General features: G+C 45.9%; 1 protein-coding gene across 1 annotated transcript in view; it reads right to left on the bottom strand.

The window, feature by feature from the left end:
- rbl1 (retinoblastoma-like 1 (p107)) overlaps positions 1–14591 on the bottom strand; it is a 52905-nt gene that overhangs the window by 13365 nt on the left and 24949 nt on the right. Inside the window, exons 4-13 of the mRNA XM_061292357.1 lie at positions 8370–8498; positions 4156–4310; positions 3863–3927; positions 3595–3787; positions 3013–3179; positions 2825–2937; positions 1249–1352; positions 851–988; positions 615–779; positions 324–465 (exon numbers count right to left, since the gene is read on the bottom strand). Coding sequence (XP_061148341.1) covers positions 324–465; positions 615–779; positions 851–988; positions 1249–1352; positions 2825–2937; positions 3013–3179; positions 3595–3787; positions 3863–3927; positions 4156–4310; positions 8370–8498 — 1371 coding nt within the window. The remainder of the gene's footprint in view (positions 1–323; positions 466–614; positions 780–850; positions 989–1248; positions 1353–2824; positions 2938–3012; positions 3180–3594; positions 3788–3862; positions 3928–4155; positions 4311–8369; positions 8499–14591) is intronic.

The raw sequence follows: 14591 nt of genomic DNA, 5'->3' as shown, positions 1-14591 counted from the left end.
TAAGGGAGTCAACCCCTACAGAAAATCAATTTCCCCTTGGGTTGGTGTCAGGAAGGGCATCCGACTCCAAATATTTTCTCAGTATAGTCACTCTCAACCACGAGATGGCCATGGACCGTCCCCGGTGGAAGAAAGCCATATTGAGAATCCAGTCCAACCCAGCGGCGCCTGGAAAGCGGACTTTAAATCGATGATGATGTTTGCTCAGAAACTGGTGATTTTAGGGAAACAAGTTTCCAGGCCAAATACGAAATAATGTAAAAATAATGTCAGACGGGCCCCGAACGGCGCAGAGGAACACCGGCGGGCATTCGACTGGTTACCTTTGCGCATGCTGCCCAATCCAGATCGGACCTCTTGGATGCGAGGATGTACGATGGGCGACAGTGCCACCAGGGGCAGGTGGGACTGGGCGCTGCCGGTGGAAGCAGAACTGCTAGAGTCCAGACTGGACGGGAAATTAACCTGATACAAAAAGCAAACATTATTTCCAAAGGGTGCGGCCAGTCATTGCGAGGGGTTGGCGTCTGAGGAAATCGTTGAACCACATGGGCCTTTTGTCGAAGCGGAACTAAATGTCATCGGTGAGCTCGTTGCTCCAGCATTTCACTGACCTCCTCGACGGAGGGCACCTTATTGCCGGCGGCACTCAAGGCATTCCACAGGGCGGAGTCTGCTGTCCACGCCCGACTCTCCAGCACCTGCTCCTCGATCAGGTTCAGATGCTTGACCATGTCTCGGGACAGGCCTTCCTCGGAGCGGATGAACACCTCAATCACCTGCGTACATGCGCGCAGAGCTGTGAGATCATGTGTGCGTGGGCAGGCAGGTGGCAGTGCGGAGGCCACACCTTGAAGAAGTAGAATGGGGCCAGCTTGAAGACGTCGAGGATCCATGGGAAAGTCCGCTGGGAGCTGTAGCAGAACAAAACCACCTCCAGGCAGCAGGCCAGAAGAGAGCAGTGGAAGATGTCCTGCTCCAGTAGAGCCTGCCACACACCATCCAAAAGCAAATGAACACACACAGAAAAACTCTGGTGGAAAAAAGCTTGATTGCAAATAAACGCACAGTAAGAAAACCACACACATGCTTCTAAAACAAACATACAAACAAAAAAACACATGCAAGACAAAAATAAATAGAAGAAACATGCCAGAAAAGAAAAGTCAATACACACACGCAGTTGTTTGCGAGAGAAGAGGCCAAATGTTCTTGAGAGTGGCACCTAGCGTGCTCGCGTGTACGTACACTCATGTCTTTTCCTTGCAGCCTCTTGGTCTCCTGCACCAAGACATTCTCCAGAACTTTGTAGAAGAGAATCTCTGCGAGCTTCAGGCGACTCTCAGCAAAGTCTAACGGCGCACACAATGAAAACCACACAGCACAAGGGCATTCAGCCATTTTGTAGGCTGAGCAATTGAGGGTGAAAAGGGGCAACCTTTTTTTACGAGTGATAAACCAATACCCTTCTTGTCAGGACCGATACCAATAACGATTATTGATAGTCAGTGAGGCCGATAGCTGGTGTTTGGAGTCGCTATTCATTTGTGCTTCAAGTAAAAATATTGGTGTCAAGATTTGAGATTTGGAGTCGAGCTAACACTCGACTTCCTTCAAATGTGTCTACGGGCGTGTTTTATGAACCAGCTCTTTCGATTTGCAACATGTTTTGTTTGATCTTAAAATTAAAAACAAACAAAATGTGCAGGGAACCCTGCAAATGAAAAGTCCCCTGGAATTTTCAACACAACCGTACGAGACAGTGGATAATTTCTCACTGCAGTTGTCAGCCCCTTTGGCTTGGTGGGTAAACGCAGCGAGGGACTGCTACAGTGTTATTGCGATAGTTTGGCCTAGTCACAAGAACTGATACTTCCGGTACCAATTCGGTACCAACACGCATAAAATACGTCGATACCTGCTTTTTGTGGTATCGTCAGAACCGAATATTTAAGTTTTCACTGGGCGAGCTGTGTCGATTCTTGCCGCAGCTGAAGGGGACAGCACGGAGCAGCAGTCAGCAGCGCTGAAGAAGAAGAAAACCTTCGGTCTTTCATAAAAATGGCTTCAACAAGTGGGAGTAAAGTCCAACACACCGGCTTGTTGAGAAGTCAGGTCGCTCAAAGAGTCATGTGTGGAAATATTTTGCATTCAAGGCGGATGCAACCGGAGCAATTATAGATTTGTCCGTTTACTATCACTGTTGTGCCACGTTACGTTATAAATACATTAACCCGAATATGCCTACGTGCCGTCATTTCGGCATGAGTCAGCTAGGGCGATACGGTTAACAAACGTATTTAATGTCAAACACAAAGTGTGCAGACAAAGGCTCAAATATGCAAAATTACATTTGGGCACATGTTGAGGGGGTGTGTGCAATCGTTGTTGGCTATAGCAGATGGATTAGTGATTTTAAAATTAAGTGGATTCTGGGTTTTTTTGGGGGGGGGGTTTCCCCGTGATACCGAATTTGTATCGCGAATCGTGGAAAATCCCAGGTTTTGGTATCGACTACTGAAATTCTGGTATCGTGACACCCCTAGTTTGGCCTCACCCACTGTTTGTATTCCCTCGCAACAAATTCAGCATGTTTCAATGCTTTTGTGTTTTGGATTTGAGGCAAAGATCTTTAGAAAGTAAGCACATTCTCTGCTATAAAAGCATGTCGAGGGAGTGTTTCAATATTGGGGATTTCACTTTGAAGTTTTGGCCTATTTTTCCGCCCAATGCAATCATAACGGCGGTGGTCAATGATACGCAACATTTTGCCATTTACACGTGGTCCAGGTGTGCTTGAAAACTGTGTGGTATCCGTCAGTACCGATGTGCGACCCTGAAGAGTGATCCGCGTCGTCTGTGTACTCTTTTCTGAAGGTGTGTCCCAACGCCTTCACCCGGTTCACAATGGACTCCGTGGGGTCTCTGGAGCACGACCTGAAGCCCAAAACAACTTTTTAACCCCCCTCAATTTTGAACGCAAAGCAAAAGGTGAAGAAAAAGCAAGGTTACTTGAAGATGTGCAGCAGCTGCTCGCTGGGCGCACCCCTGAGCCCGGCCACCATGCTCTGAAGACGACTGACGCTCTGCGTGGCCGACGACACGGGCGTCACCGGCACATCCTTCTCCTTTAGGTAGGCGCGACCCGTCAGAGGCGTAGAAGGCGCCAGAGAGGCCGTCTGCACAGTCACAATTCCCGTCAGTCGTGTACCTTCGCATTCTTTAGCATCTGCAGCAATGCGTTCCTGTTTCAGTTGCCCTAAGGGTTTTTCTATTAGCGTCGGTCACTTCTCAATGAGACTCTAAGTGACCTTAGAGAAGTTCTCATCAGTATTCAAAGGGGCTCCCGCTCAGTCCGGTTAAGTTCGCATTTGTTACCACTAGTTCCTGTTCCTGTTGGTATTAATGTGTTCCTGCTACTGTCAGCAAGTGTGATTATGTTAGCACTCCTCGTTAGCAACAGCACGTGCCCGATAACAGCTACTCATTGGCATCAGCAGTGTGTTCTTATCCCAACTAGGGTCGGCGCTTTTCTGTTAGCACGATACATTTGCATTAGCGTCAGCAGGCTGATTGTGCTATGTTGCGCTTAACCTTCTCCATGTGATGCTGCAGCTGCGTCTGAGCGGCGGTGGCCTTTCCCATGCTTGTGCCCGCGGCAGCTGGTGGCTGGAAACTTTTTCTGGGCGTTCCAATTTCCTCATCGGCGTCGGCGTCCAGGAAGATGCGCTCGTCAAAGTCTCCCACCGTCAAGACGTACTCCTCATACTGGCGGTTGAGCGCTTTGCTGAAAGCAAAGACAGAGCGAGGCATTAGCGGGCCCCAACGCTAAACCGCACCAAGTGGAGGAGCGACAACCTACTTGTTGTCAATAAAGTTGTGGGGATCCAAAAGTTCGGTCAGAAGATTCTCGTTGCCCTTCAGGATCTGATCGGGAACAAAGATCAAGCCAGAGATTCTTTCTGTGCACCTGTGCCCGGAAGGCCGCGAGCCGGTGTCGTGACGTTCCTTGCCACACCAAAACCTGTTTTCGCCGTCTCACAGATTTGAAATTGGCCATTATCCGATTTTAGACCAATATTTTATTATTCAACAGTCTTCCTGAGTCAACTCATTGGCTGACTCCCGCGATATAAGGAAGGGGGCTTTGAGTACCTGTTTGCGGAAGAGCTTGTGCATGTAAGGCCTGAAGTAGTGTTGCTTGATGCCTTTGGCTTCCACCACCAGGCCGTCGTGAAGTTCGCACAATCTCTCCAACACGCATGGAGACGCCTCGTCGGCACACGCCTGGACTTCGTCCCCCGATGTGCCTGGCAGACGCATTTGGTGCTCACTTTGTTTTCACTTTGTTTCAGCTTTGCTGCAATTAGACCTCTACCGATCAAAAAAGGCGGTCCTTTAACTCTTTGTATGCCAGCGACGAGAATACTCGTCATTGACCATTAATGATGCAGGATCCCGCTGACGAGTATTCTTGTCAACTTATTTTTCTTTTTTAATGGGTAAATAAGACCCCCGGCCAGCTCTCCACTTAAAAGCAAGTGGTTAACTCTGACCACTTGATGGCAGAGTTGCTCTTGCTGGCGAAACAGAAGTGATCGGCTTTCAAGTACCGTATTTTGCGCCCTATTAGGCGCACCGGGGTATAAGGCGCACCTTCAATGAACGGCCCATTTTAAAACTTTGTCCATATATAAGGCGCACCGGACTATAAGGCGCATAAAATAGAAGCTTTACTGCAACAAACTGAGGTTGACTAGGGTTGCGGTATGCACCCACTAGCCAATAACCAACGAGCCCTCTGTAAACAATCGCGTTTCTCAAACGATCTCCTATAAAATGATTGGAACTGACTAAAGTTCAATCTAACGCATTGGTACTACTTACCTATGTTCCCCTTCCATATCGATCCGTAGATTTACTCGAAACATTAACGGAGCAGCCTATTTTGAAATGAAATACCCTCGCGGGTACAACAGCTATTCGGTGACGCCCCCTGACTACAGTTACCGTAATGTTGGGAAGCGATGCGACCTTGTAATTTACTAGTCGTACTAAAACGTACTAAAACGTTTTGGCAGAGCACTGTGTACAACCAGTATGGATCAACAAATTCATCACTTGATCCATATATAAGGCACACCGGACTATAAGGCGCACTGTCAACTTTTGATAAAAATTTTGGTTTTTAGGTGCGCCTTATAGGGCGGAAAATACGGTAACTTACAATTGAGCAAACTATTGCTCTTCGTGTTAGCGGTAGGGCAAAACGATAGAGTGAATTTAGAGGAGATGGCTGTGAGTAAGCGACACACGGAAGTCCCCATCACCAGTCACCACCGGTTCGGTCATACACGTACGTGTGCTTTGTGCCACAGGTCAAATGAATCGCTGTCATCTGACGAGTATTCTGATGCGGGATACAGTGACGCACAAATACATCCCTTCTAAATAGCAAAACACACACACACATTTTGAGCACCCACACAAACACCTCTGCAAATAGCCCAAAATTTGTGCATAGTTCGTCAAATGTGAAAATTTTGCTGTTTGCGCACATTATCAAATATGTATATAAATGTTTTGCCTTCCAAAACACTTTTTCATTATTTTTGTCCATGTTTTATAGAAGGGAAGGGCTGTTGAGATGTCACTAGACCAAGAAATATTAGTGTCAAAGTCGCAATTGTGCAGAAAATACGTCTTGCACAAAAACCTCATTTTCTCCTTCTTGCAGGACCTCCAAGCCTGCTTTGACTGCACCGATTGGGGAGTTTTCGAAGCTGCAACTTCAGACCTGCATGAACTCACTGACACTGTCACATCATACATCAGTTTTTGTGACGATCTGTGTGTGCAGACTAAGACCTTCTTTCTGCACGTACAACAACGACAAACCTTGGTTTACACCGAACCTCAGGAGGCTGCGCAAAGTCAAGGAGGAGGCCTACAGGAGCGGCGACCGCTACCTGTTCAAGCAGACCAGAAACACACTGAACCGAGAGGTCAGGAAAGCCAGGAGGTGTTATGGGGAGAGCCTGAAGAGACACCTCTCTGACAATCCTGATCCCTCAACAGTGTGGAAAAGTCTGCAGAGCATCACGGGCTTCAAGAAACGAACCTGTGGAGAGCCCAAGGCTTACTAACCAGCTAAACAGGTTCTACTGCAGGTTTGATCGGTCCTCCCACACAACGGGACTTCCTGCAGCACAATCTACATACTCACCTCTCCCCACAACTGCTCTGTCCACACCTCTATCAACGTTGTCACCCACTCTCTCTCTTGCAGAGGCCGCGCCCGCACTCCAGATCCGCGAGGAGGAAGTGCGCCAGATGTTCTGGAGACAAAAGACCAGGAAGGCAGCGGGCCCAGACGGCGTGTCACCTTCCTGCTTGAAAGTCTGCGCTGAGCAGCTGGCGCCCACCTTTGCACGGATCTTCAACCGTTCTCTGGAGCTGTGTGAGGTGCCCTCATGCTTCAAGAGCTCCACCATTGTTCGAGTGGCCAAGAAGCCCGCCGTCACAGGTTTGAATGACTATAGACCTGTCGCACTGACATCTGTGGTCATGAAATCTTTCGAGAGGTTAGTGCTGAACCACCTGAAGAATGTCACGGGCCCCCTGCTTGACCCCCTCTAGTTTGCCTACCGGGCAAACAGGTCGGTGGATGATGCGGTCAGCATGGGACTGCACTACATCCTGCACCACCTGGACACCCCAGGAGCGTACGCCAGGATCCTGTTCGTGGACTTCAGCTCGGCGTTCAACCCCATCGCTCCTGACATCCTCCAACAGAAGCTCATCCAGCTTGCGGTGCCTGCCTCCACCTGTCAGTGGATCACCAGCTTCCTGACCAACAGGAGACAGCGTGTGAGGCTGGCGGGCATCACATCTGACACCCGGACCACCAATACTGGAGCCCCTCAGGGGTGCGTCCTCTCCCCACTGCTCTTCTCTCTCTACACCAATGATTTCTCCTCAGGTGACTCTCCTGTGAAGCTCCTGAAGTATGCAGACGACACCACTCTCATCGGACTGATCCAGGACGGTGATGAGACTGCGTACAGACAGGAGGTAGAGCGGCTGGTCCATTTGTGCAGCCAAAACCAACTGGAGCTGAACCCGCTCAAGACCGTGGAGATGACAGTGGACTTCAGGCGTGACCCTTCACCACTTTTACCTCTCACTATCCGCAGAAATACTATTCTCTCCACAGACACCTTTAAGTTCCTGGGAACCACAATCTCTCGGAACCTGAAATAGACCGGGCACCTATACTCTTTCCGGGAGAAGGCACAGCAGACTTCCTGAGACAGCTCAAGAAGTTCAAGCTGCCGCGAGAGCTTCTGAAGACCTTCTACACTGCCATCATCCAGTCTGTCCTCTGCACCTCCATCACTGTCTGGTTTGGGTCGGCCTCCAAACAAGACAAGCACAGACTGCAACGGACAATCAGGACTGTAGAACAGATAATTGGAATGAACCTCTCATCTATCCAAGACTTGTACCTGTCCAGGACAAGGAAATGTGCAAGGAGCATCTCTACAGAACCTTCTCACCCAGGTTGCAATCTGTTTGAACTACTCCCCTCCCGACGGCGTTATAGAGCTCGGTACGCCAAAACCAGCAGACACAGAGACACCTTCTTCCCCCAGGCTGTTGCTCTGATGAATTCACACCACTCTTAAGAGTCTCAGAGTAACATCCTGCTCTCCACACCTTTTCTGAATTTGTCTATTGTTTGTACTGTGTCCTCTCTGCATCCATTGCAGCCTGGTCATCTTGGATAAGGGACCTTCCCATCTGTGGTCTCTTCTCAAGGTTTCTCATTTCCCCTAGCTGGAGTTTTGAGTTTTTCCTTGCCTTTTTGGGAGTTTAAGATCAGGGGATGTTTGAGAATATTTGCCATTTTTTACATGTCCCGAGTGTTGTTAGTCACCTAAATGTTGAACAGAGGGTGTGATTTACCGAAGTCAAAATCCTTGTTTGGCACGCTCAAACATGGCGAATAAAAGACTCTTGAATCTTTGAATTTTTTCTGATATTGTTAGTTTGACTGAAACCAAGCTATTTTCAAATGGTGATAACAGAGAACGGTATAAGTTAGAATCATACTTTTTTTCCTAATCAAAGAGGAAGGTCAAATCTTTCATTTGGTCCCACCTGCGTATATAGCCACAGCACACAAAATTGTGTAGACCTTACAAAATGAGTAAAAATGCTCAAAATCGGATTTTGGGGGTTATTTTTTCTGTTTACGCTTGGCATTCAGAGTTAATTATCCTTGGACTTTGAATGTCAGTTTTTTTTATAAAGTCTTCCGCACCCCCTTGAATTAAACGACGATGGCGCAGGGTTACATTTCTCACCGATGAAGGCGGAGTTGATGAGGTCCTTCCTGTTGGCGCACATCAGCGCGTTTCCAAAGACCAGGTCAAGACAGCACAGGAGCAGGTGGTATGAGTTTACCAGGTCATCTCCGATCATGTGAAAGTTACCTGCCGTGGACGTAGAAATAAATTAACTGCATTGGCCTTCAGCTAGCTCAGTGCTTCTCAATTATTTTCTGTTACGCCCCCCCCTAGCAAGAAGAAAACTATTCGCGCCCCCCCTTCCCCACCGTGACTATCCTAACTTGCCTTGTAAGTCGTAAAATGTTGCACTGTCGCAAACGTCACAGAAGTAACAATGAGAGCGCCACTGCCCCCTGCTGTGAAGATTCGCAATTACACTTTATTCTAGTACTGCCAAAAAAAAAGCCTGTTCCCCAGGGTCACACGCGCCCCCCCAGGTATTGCACCGCGCCCCCCAAGGGGGGCGCGCCCCACTATTTGAGAAGCACTGAGCTAGCTTAATGCCAACACCCAATGAGAAATGCCACAGACGTTATATCCCCTTAAAGCAGTGCTTCTCAAATAGTGGGGCGGGCCCCCCTGGGGGGGCGTAGTGCGATACCAAGGGGGGCGCGGGAACATGTTTTTCTTTTGGCTGTATTAGATTAAAGGGTAATTACACATCCACTGCAGTAGGTGAGGGTGGCGGTATCACTGGAAGAGTATTTGCTCTACAGCAGCACTTTGAATCTGTTCTGTTACAGACTAAAAAACACTGTTATTAATAGTTACCTTTTTTTCCGTGTATAGTGCGCCCCCATGTATAATACGCACCCTAAAAATGGCATGCTGATGCTGGAAAAAAGCCTGTACCCATGTATAATACGCACCCAATTTTTATGAATTTTTTTTATGAATTTTTTTTTTTTTTTTTTAAGTCCCAATGATCGTCACACACGCAGGGAGGCAATGGGTCCCATTTTTATAGTCTTTGGTATGGTCTTAACTAGGCTGGATGTAATTTTTTTTGTTGGCGTTGATTTCTCCGACTGCCCATAAACGCACCACCGCGCTCCGTGCGCGCACGGGAAAGAGGCGTGCGGACGTGAAAAAGGCGGCTCTGTATGGGAGAGACGTTGAAGAGGAATAAAAACACCCTTGGAAACCAAAACTTGGTGATTTCAAGTTTCATTTCGAGGGACATTTGTCACGTCTCGTCCCCAGTTTTGCTATGTGTCTAGGTTGCCATAGTTTCTGTTCGCGTCGCCCCTCTCTTCCTGTGTCACCTCAATCGATGTAACGTGTTTTGTATTTAAGTCCTGTCTGCCCCTCGCTCACCGTCGGATCATTGCATGTGTTACTGTCATGATGTCTGTTTGCTTTCTGTTCCTGTCTTTGGTAATGTCACCCTGTCTTTTTGTTCCACGACTTTGTCGGTCAATCCTGTTGTTGGTTTTGTTTTCTAAAAAAAAAAAAAAAAAAAAAAAAAAAAAAAAAAATTAAAAATTGTTGTATCCATGTATAATGCGCACCCCTGATTTTAGGACAATAAATTCGTTAAATTTTGCGCACTATACACGGAAAAAAACGGTATTCTTTATTGTAAGTTGATCTTTCTTTTTTTTATTTATTTTTTGTATTTCCTTTAATGTTAATAACATGCGGGGGGCGCAAAATGTTTTCTTCTTCCTAGGGGGGGCGTCACAGGAAATAATTGAGAAGCACTGCCTTAAAGCAATGCTTGTCAATTATTTTCAGTGATACCCACCCTAGATTGACAGCTCCGGCACGCTCCTTTAAGTTTGCCTCGCACCACTGTTTAGAAATTATTTACTCCTGCCAATTGATAAAGTAAATATTCATCAAACCTGTCTACTAGGGGTGTAACGATTCATCGATACACATCGATTAATCGATATAATGCTCTACGATTGATTGGCATCGATGCTAAACGTAAACATCGATTTATATCGCCGTGTTTGACTTCGGACATTAGACGAGACTTTATTTTGAAATCCAGTTCATTGTTGCTTGCTTCCTCTTTCCGGGAGCAGTGCGCGGCGTTGTGTTGTGAGCAGAGCAGGCATGTGAAAGGGGAGTCGACAACTAGTACGCGGCTCCTGGGCTGGTGCTATGGCTAGTGTCCAAAAAGACGAGGAAATTTGCTCCCCTTTAGGCTTCAAGTCATTTGTTTGGAAGCACTTTGGATTCCAAAGAAAAGATGGCTCAACGGACAAGACACGTGCAGTTTGTAAATGCTGCCATGCGGTGATCAAATATTCAGGGAGCACAAATCTTGCCGCACATTTAAAGAAAAAACACGACATCAAAGTTCAGTGTTAAAGTAAGCACTTTGTATACTACAATACTCTTGTGATTTCCTAAATAAAGAGTTTGCAGTACCTTGTTGATTTTGCATATGAATTGTTATAAATCAGGATATTGTTCTATATTTTTTATTTAAAAAAAATATATATCGATCGTAGAGCACTATATCGTGAATGAATCGCAGCAGGCTTTAAGATATCGGCAAATATCGTATCGTAGTTCTTTGTATCGATACGATATCGTATTGTGACAAAACCCGCGATTTACACCCCTACTGTCTACTCATCCATAAATATATATGTAGGAAACACTGTCTTCCAGCCACTTTTCATAACTTCTGATTTTCGCCTCCAAATTTTGTGAGCTCGCATGTGGCGCGTCCTCGAAAAAAGGGTGGGGGTGTCGCCCTCACCTCGAATTCCGAGCTTAGTTTTAGGCCTCGTTCGATCAACGTATTTAAAACATTTGAGGTTCTCACTGTCCGATCCACCGCTTTATTGTCATTTTATCTTGCTGTTATTTACCGTCCACATGGGGCTTACTCTGGCTTCCTGGATGAATTTTCAGAATTTGTGGCTGATCTAGTAACCAATGCGGATAATATAATTATCATGGGCGATTTCAACATCCACATGAATTTACCGTCAGAGCCACTTACTTCGGCGTTTCAGACTTTAACTGATAAGTTTGGTTTTACGCAAGCCGTACAGGCAGCAACGCATAAGAATGGAAATACCATAGATCTGGTATTATCTCGAGGACATGCAACCTCAAATATAGCAGTACTGCCATACACTACTGTTTTGTCTGATCATTACTTAAAGTTTGAAATTCTAGTTCCTTGTCAAAGACAAGAGAGCAATCAGCATTATAGGAGCCGTCATCTCAACTCCATGACTTCAACTGCGCTATCTGAGATACTGTCGCCGGCAACCGCTATATTTCTCACATACGCCGGCTCTATTGATAATCTTACAAATGAATTCAATGCGACATTGTTAAATGCCATTGACTCTGTGGCGCCGTTACGTCTGAAAACTCGCCGTAGAGTGCCTACTCCGTGGTTCACAGATGAAACGCGTACGCTTAAGCAATTATGTAGAAAGTAGGGGTGTAACGATACATCGATACACATCGATTAATCGATATAATGCTCCACGATTTATTGGCATCGATGCTAAAGGTAAACATCGATTTATATCGCCGTGTTTGACCTCAGACATTAGACGCGACTTTATTTTGAAATCCAGTTCATTGTTGCTTGCTTCCTTTTTCCAGGAGCGCACTGCGCGTGTTGTGTTGTGAGCAGAGCACGCACGTGAAAGGGGAGGCGACAACTAGTACATGGCTCCTGGGCTGGTGCTATGGCTAGTGTCCAAAAAGACGAGAAAATTTGCTCCCCTTTAGGCTTCAAATCAGTCGTTTGGAAGCACTTTGGATTCCAAAGAAAAGATGGCTCAACGGACAAGACGCGTGCAGTTTGTAAATCCTGCCATGCAGTGATCAAATATTCAGGGAGCACAAATCTCGCCGCACATTTAAAGAAAAAACACGACATCAAAGTTCAGTGTTAAAATAAGCACTTTGTATACTACAATACTCTTGTAATTTCCTAAATAAAGTTTGCAGTACCTTGTTGATTTTGCGTATGAATTGTTATAAATCAGGTTATTGTTCTATATTTTTTATTAAAAAAAAAAAAAATCGATCGTAGAGCACTATCTCGCGATATATCGTGAATGAATCGCAGCAGGCTTTAGGATATCGGCAAATATCGTATCGTAGTTCTTTGTATCGATATTATATCGTATCGTGACAAAACCCGCGATTTACACCCCTAGTAGAAAGCATGAGCGCAGATGGCGTCTAACCAAACTTGAGGTTTTCCATCAGGCATGGCAGGATAGCCTCCTTAAATATAAAGATGCGCTTATTTTAGCAAAAACTCTGTATTTTTCGCAAGTTATTAATCTCAATAAAAACAATCCAAAACACCTATTTGATACAGTGGCAAAGCTGACTCTGTGCCAGCCGACCCCCGATAGTTCCTTCCATTCAGCTGATGAGTTCATGAAATTTTTTGCTCAAAAAATTGAATCCATTAGGGATGAGATCAAGAATACCATTCCAATCGCTCGGTCGAGCCCGCCGTTTACCAACGCTGATGATCATGCAACAACCCTCTCAACTTTTAAAAGCGTGTCTCTTGAAAGGCTTACACAATTGGTTAGTGCGGCTAAACAAACAACATATTTACTCGACCCTCTTCCAGCCAAACTACTTAAAGAATTATTTCAAATTTTACGACCGTCCGTCTTAAATATAATCAATCTGTCTGTCTCCTCTGGGATAGTGCCAACAGCCTTTAAAACTGCTATCATTAAACAGTTACTTAAGCGACCATATCTTGACCCGGACTGTCTCAGTAATTATAGGCCAGTTTCAAACCTCCCATTCATAGCAAAACTTTTTGAAAAAGTAGTAGCGCAGCAGCTTATCGATTATATGGTCGCCAATACTGTACTGTTACTACTCAATCTTAGTGCTGCCTTCGACACTGTAGACTTCGATATTTTATTAGGGCGTCTTAAAAGTTGTGTTGGTATTTCAGGGTCAGCACTAGGCTGGTTCCATTCCTATCTATCAAACAGGACGCACCGAGTGGTCCATGGCAATGCGTCCTCGGAGCTCTATAATGTTACGTGTGGTGTCCCACAGGGATCGGTTCTCGGACCAATTCTTTTTAAGATTTATATGATTCCGCTTGGGGACATAATAGTAAATATAATATTAGTTTTCAGTGCTATGCGGATGACACCCAATTATATATGCCGTTATCGATGACAGATCCGCGGGATTGTTGTAATCTTGAGGCGTGCCTTGCGGAGATCAAGAAATGGATGTCTCTCAACTTCCTTCGTCTTAACCCAGATAAAACTGAGATGTTGATAATTGGTCCAACTCGTTGTCAACACTTATTCAAGGAAACCGCTATAACTATAGATAACCGTACTATCACTCAAAGCGATACTGTAACTAATCTCGGGGTAATATTTGACCAAACTCTCTCCTTTCAAAAGCACATTAAGAATATAACCAGAATTGCGTTTTTTCACCTTCTTAATATTGCAAAGATTCGTCCGATCCTCTCGACCGGTGATGCGGAAACTATTATACATGCGTTCGTTACGTCGCGCCTGGACCACTGTAATGTACTATTTTCGGGTCTTCCTAAGTCCCGCATCAAAAGTCTACAGTTAGTACAAAATGCTGCTGCAAGGCTGCTCTCTCGGACAAGAAAATTTGATCACATTACCCTAATACTAGCCAACTTACATTGGCTCCCGGTCCATTTAAGATGTGACTTCAAGGTTCTTCTATTAACCTATAAATCACTGCATGGCTTAGCGCCTTCATATCTCGTCGACCTAGTTGTCCCTTATGTTCCGTCTCGTAACCTTCGTTCGCAAAACGCTACCCTTTTAGCGACACTGAGGGCCAAGAAAATGTCTGCAGGCTCTAGAGCATTTTCTATTCGGGCTCCAGAGCTTTGGAATGCCCTACCAATGGATATTAGGACTGCTACCTCAGTAGAAACATTTAAGACACGTTTAAAGACACATTTTTATAACATGGCCTTTAACTAACCTGTAGTGGCCGATTCGGCTGGAGTTTGTTTTCTCTCCCTCTCCACCCCCTCCCTTCCCCCTCCCCGGCCGGGGAGGTGGTTAGGTGGCACCCATGCTGACAGCGGCTATCTGGATTCTCGTGGGCCAATTCAGGATGGGGGAACTGCAGCTCAACCTCCTCGAAGACACTGCCAGGACAATTGAGGGCTCCTTCGGCAGCCCTCTGCTCTGACATGGACATCCACTTTTTATTTCATTGATTTTCATGTTGTATCATTTGTGCCCTCTCTGCATCCATTTC

This window comes from Syngnathus typhle, linkage group LG11, assembly GCF_033458585.1.
Source record: "Syngnathus typhle isolate RoL2023-S1 ecotype Sweden linkage group LG11, RoL_Styp_1.0, whole genome shotgun sequence".
NCBI classification, from domain to species: Eukaryota; Metazoa; Chordata; class Actinopteri; order Syngnathiformes; family Syngnathidae; genus Syngnathus; species Syngnathus typhle.
This window is presented reverse-complemented; position numbering and strand designations above follow the sequence as displayed.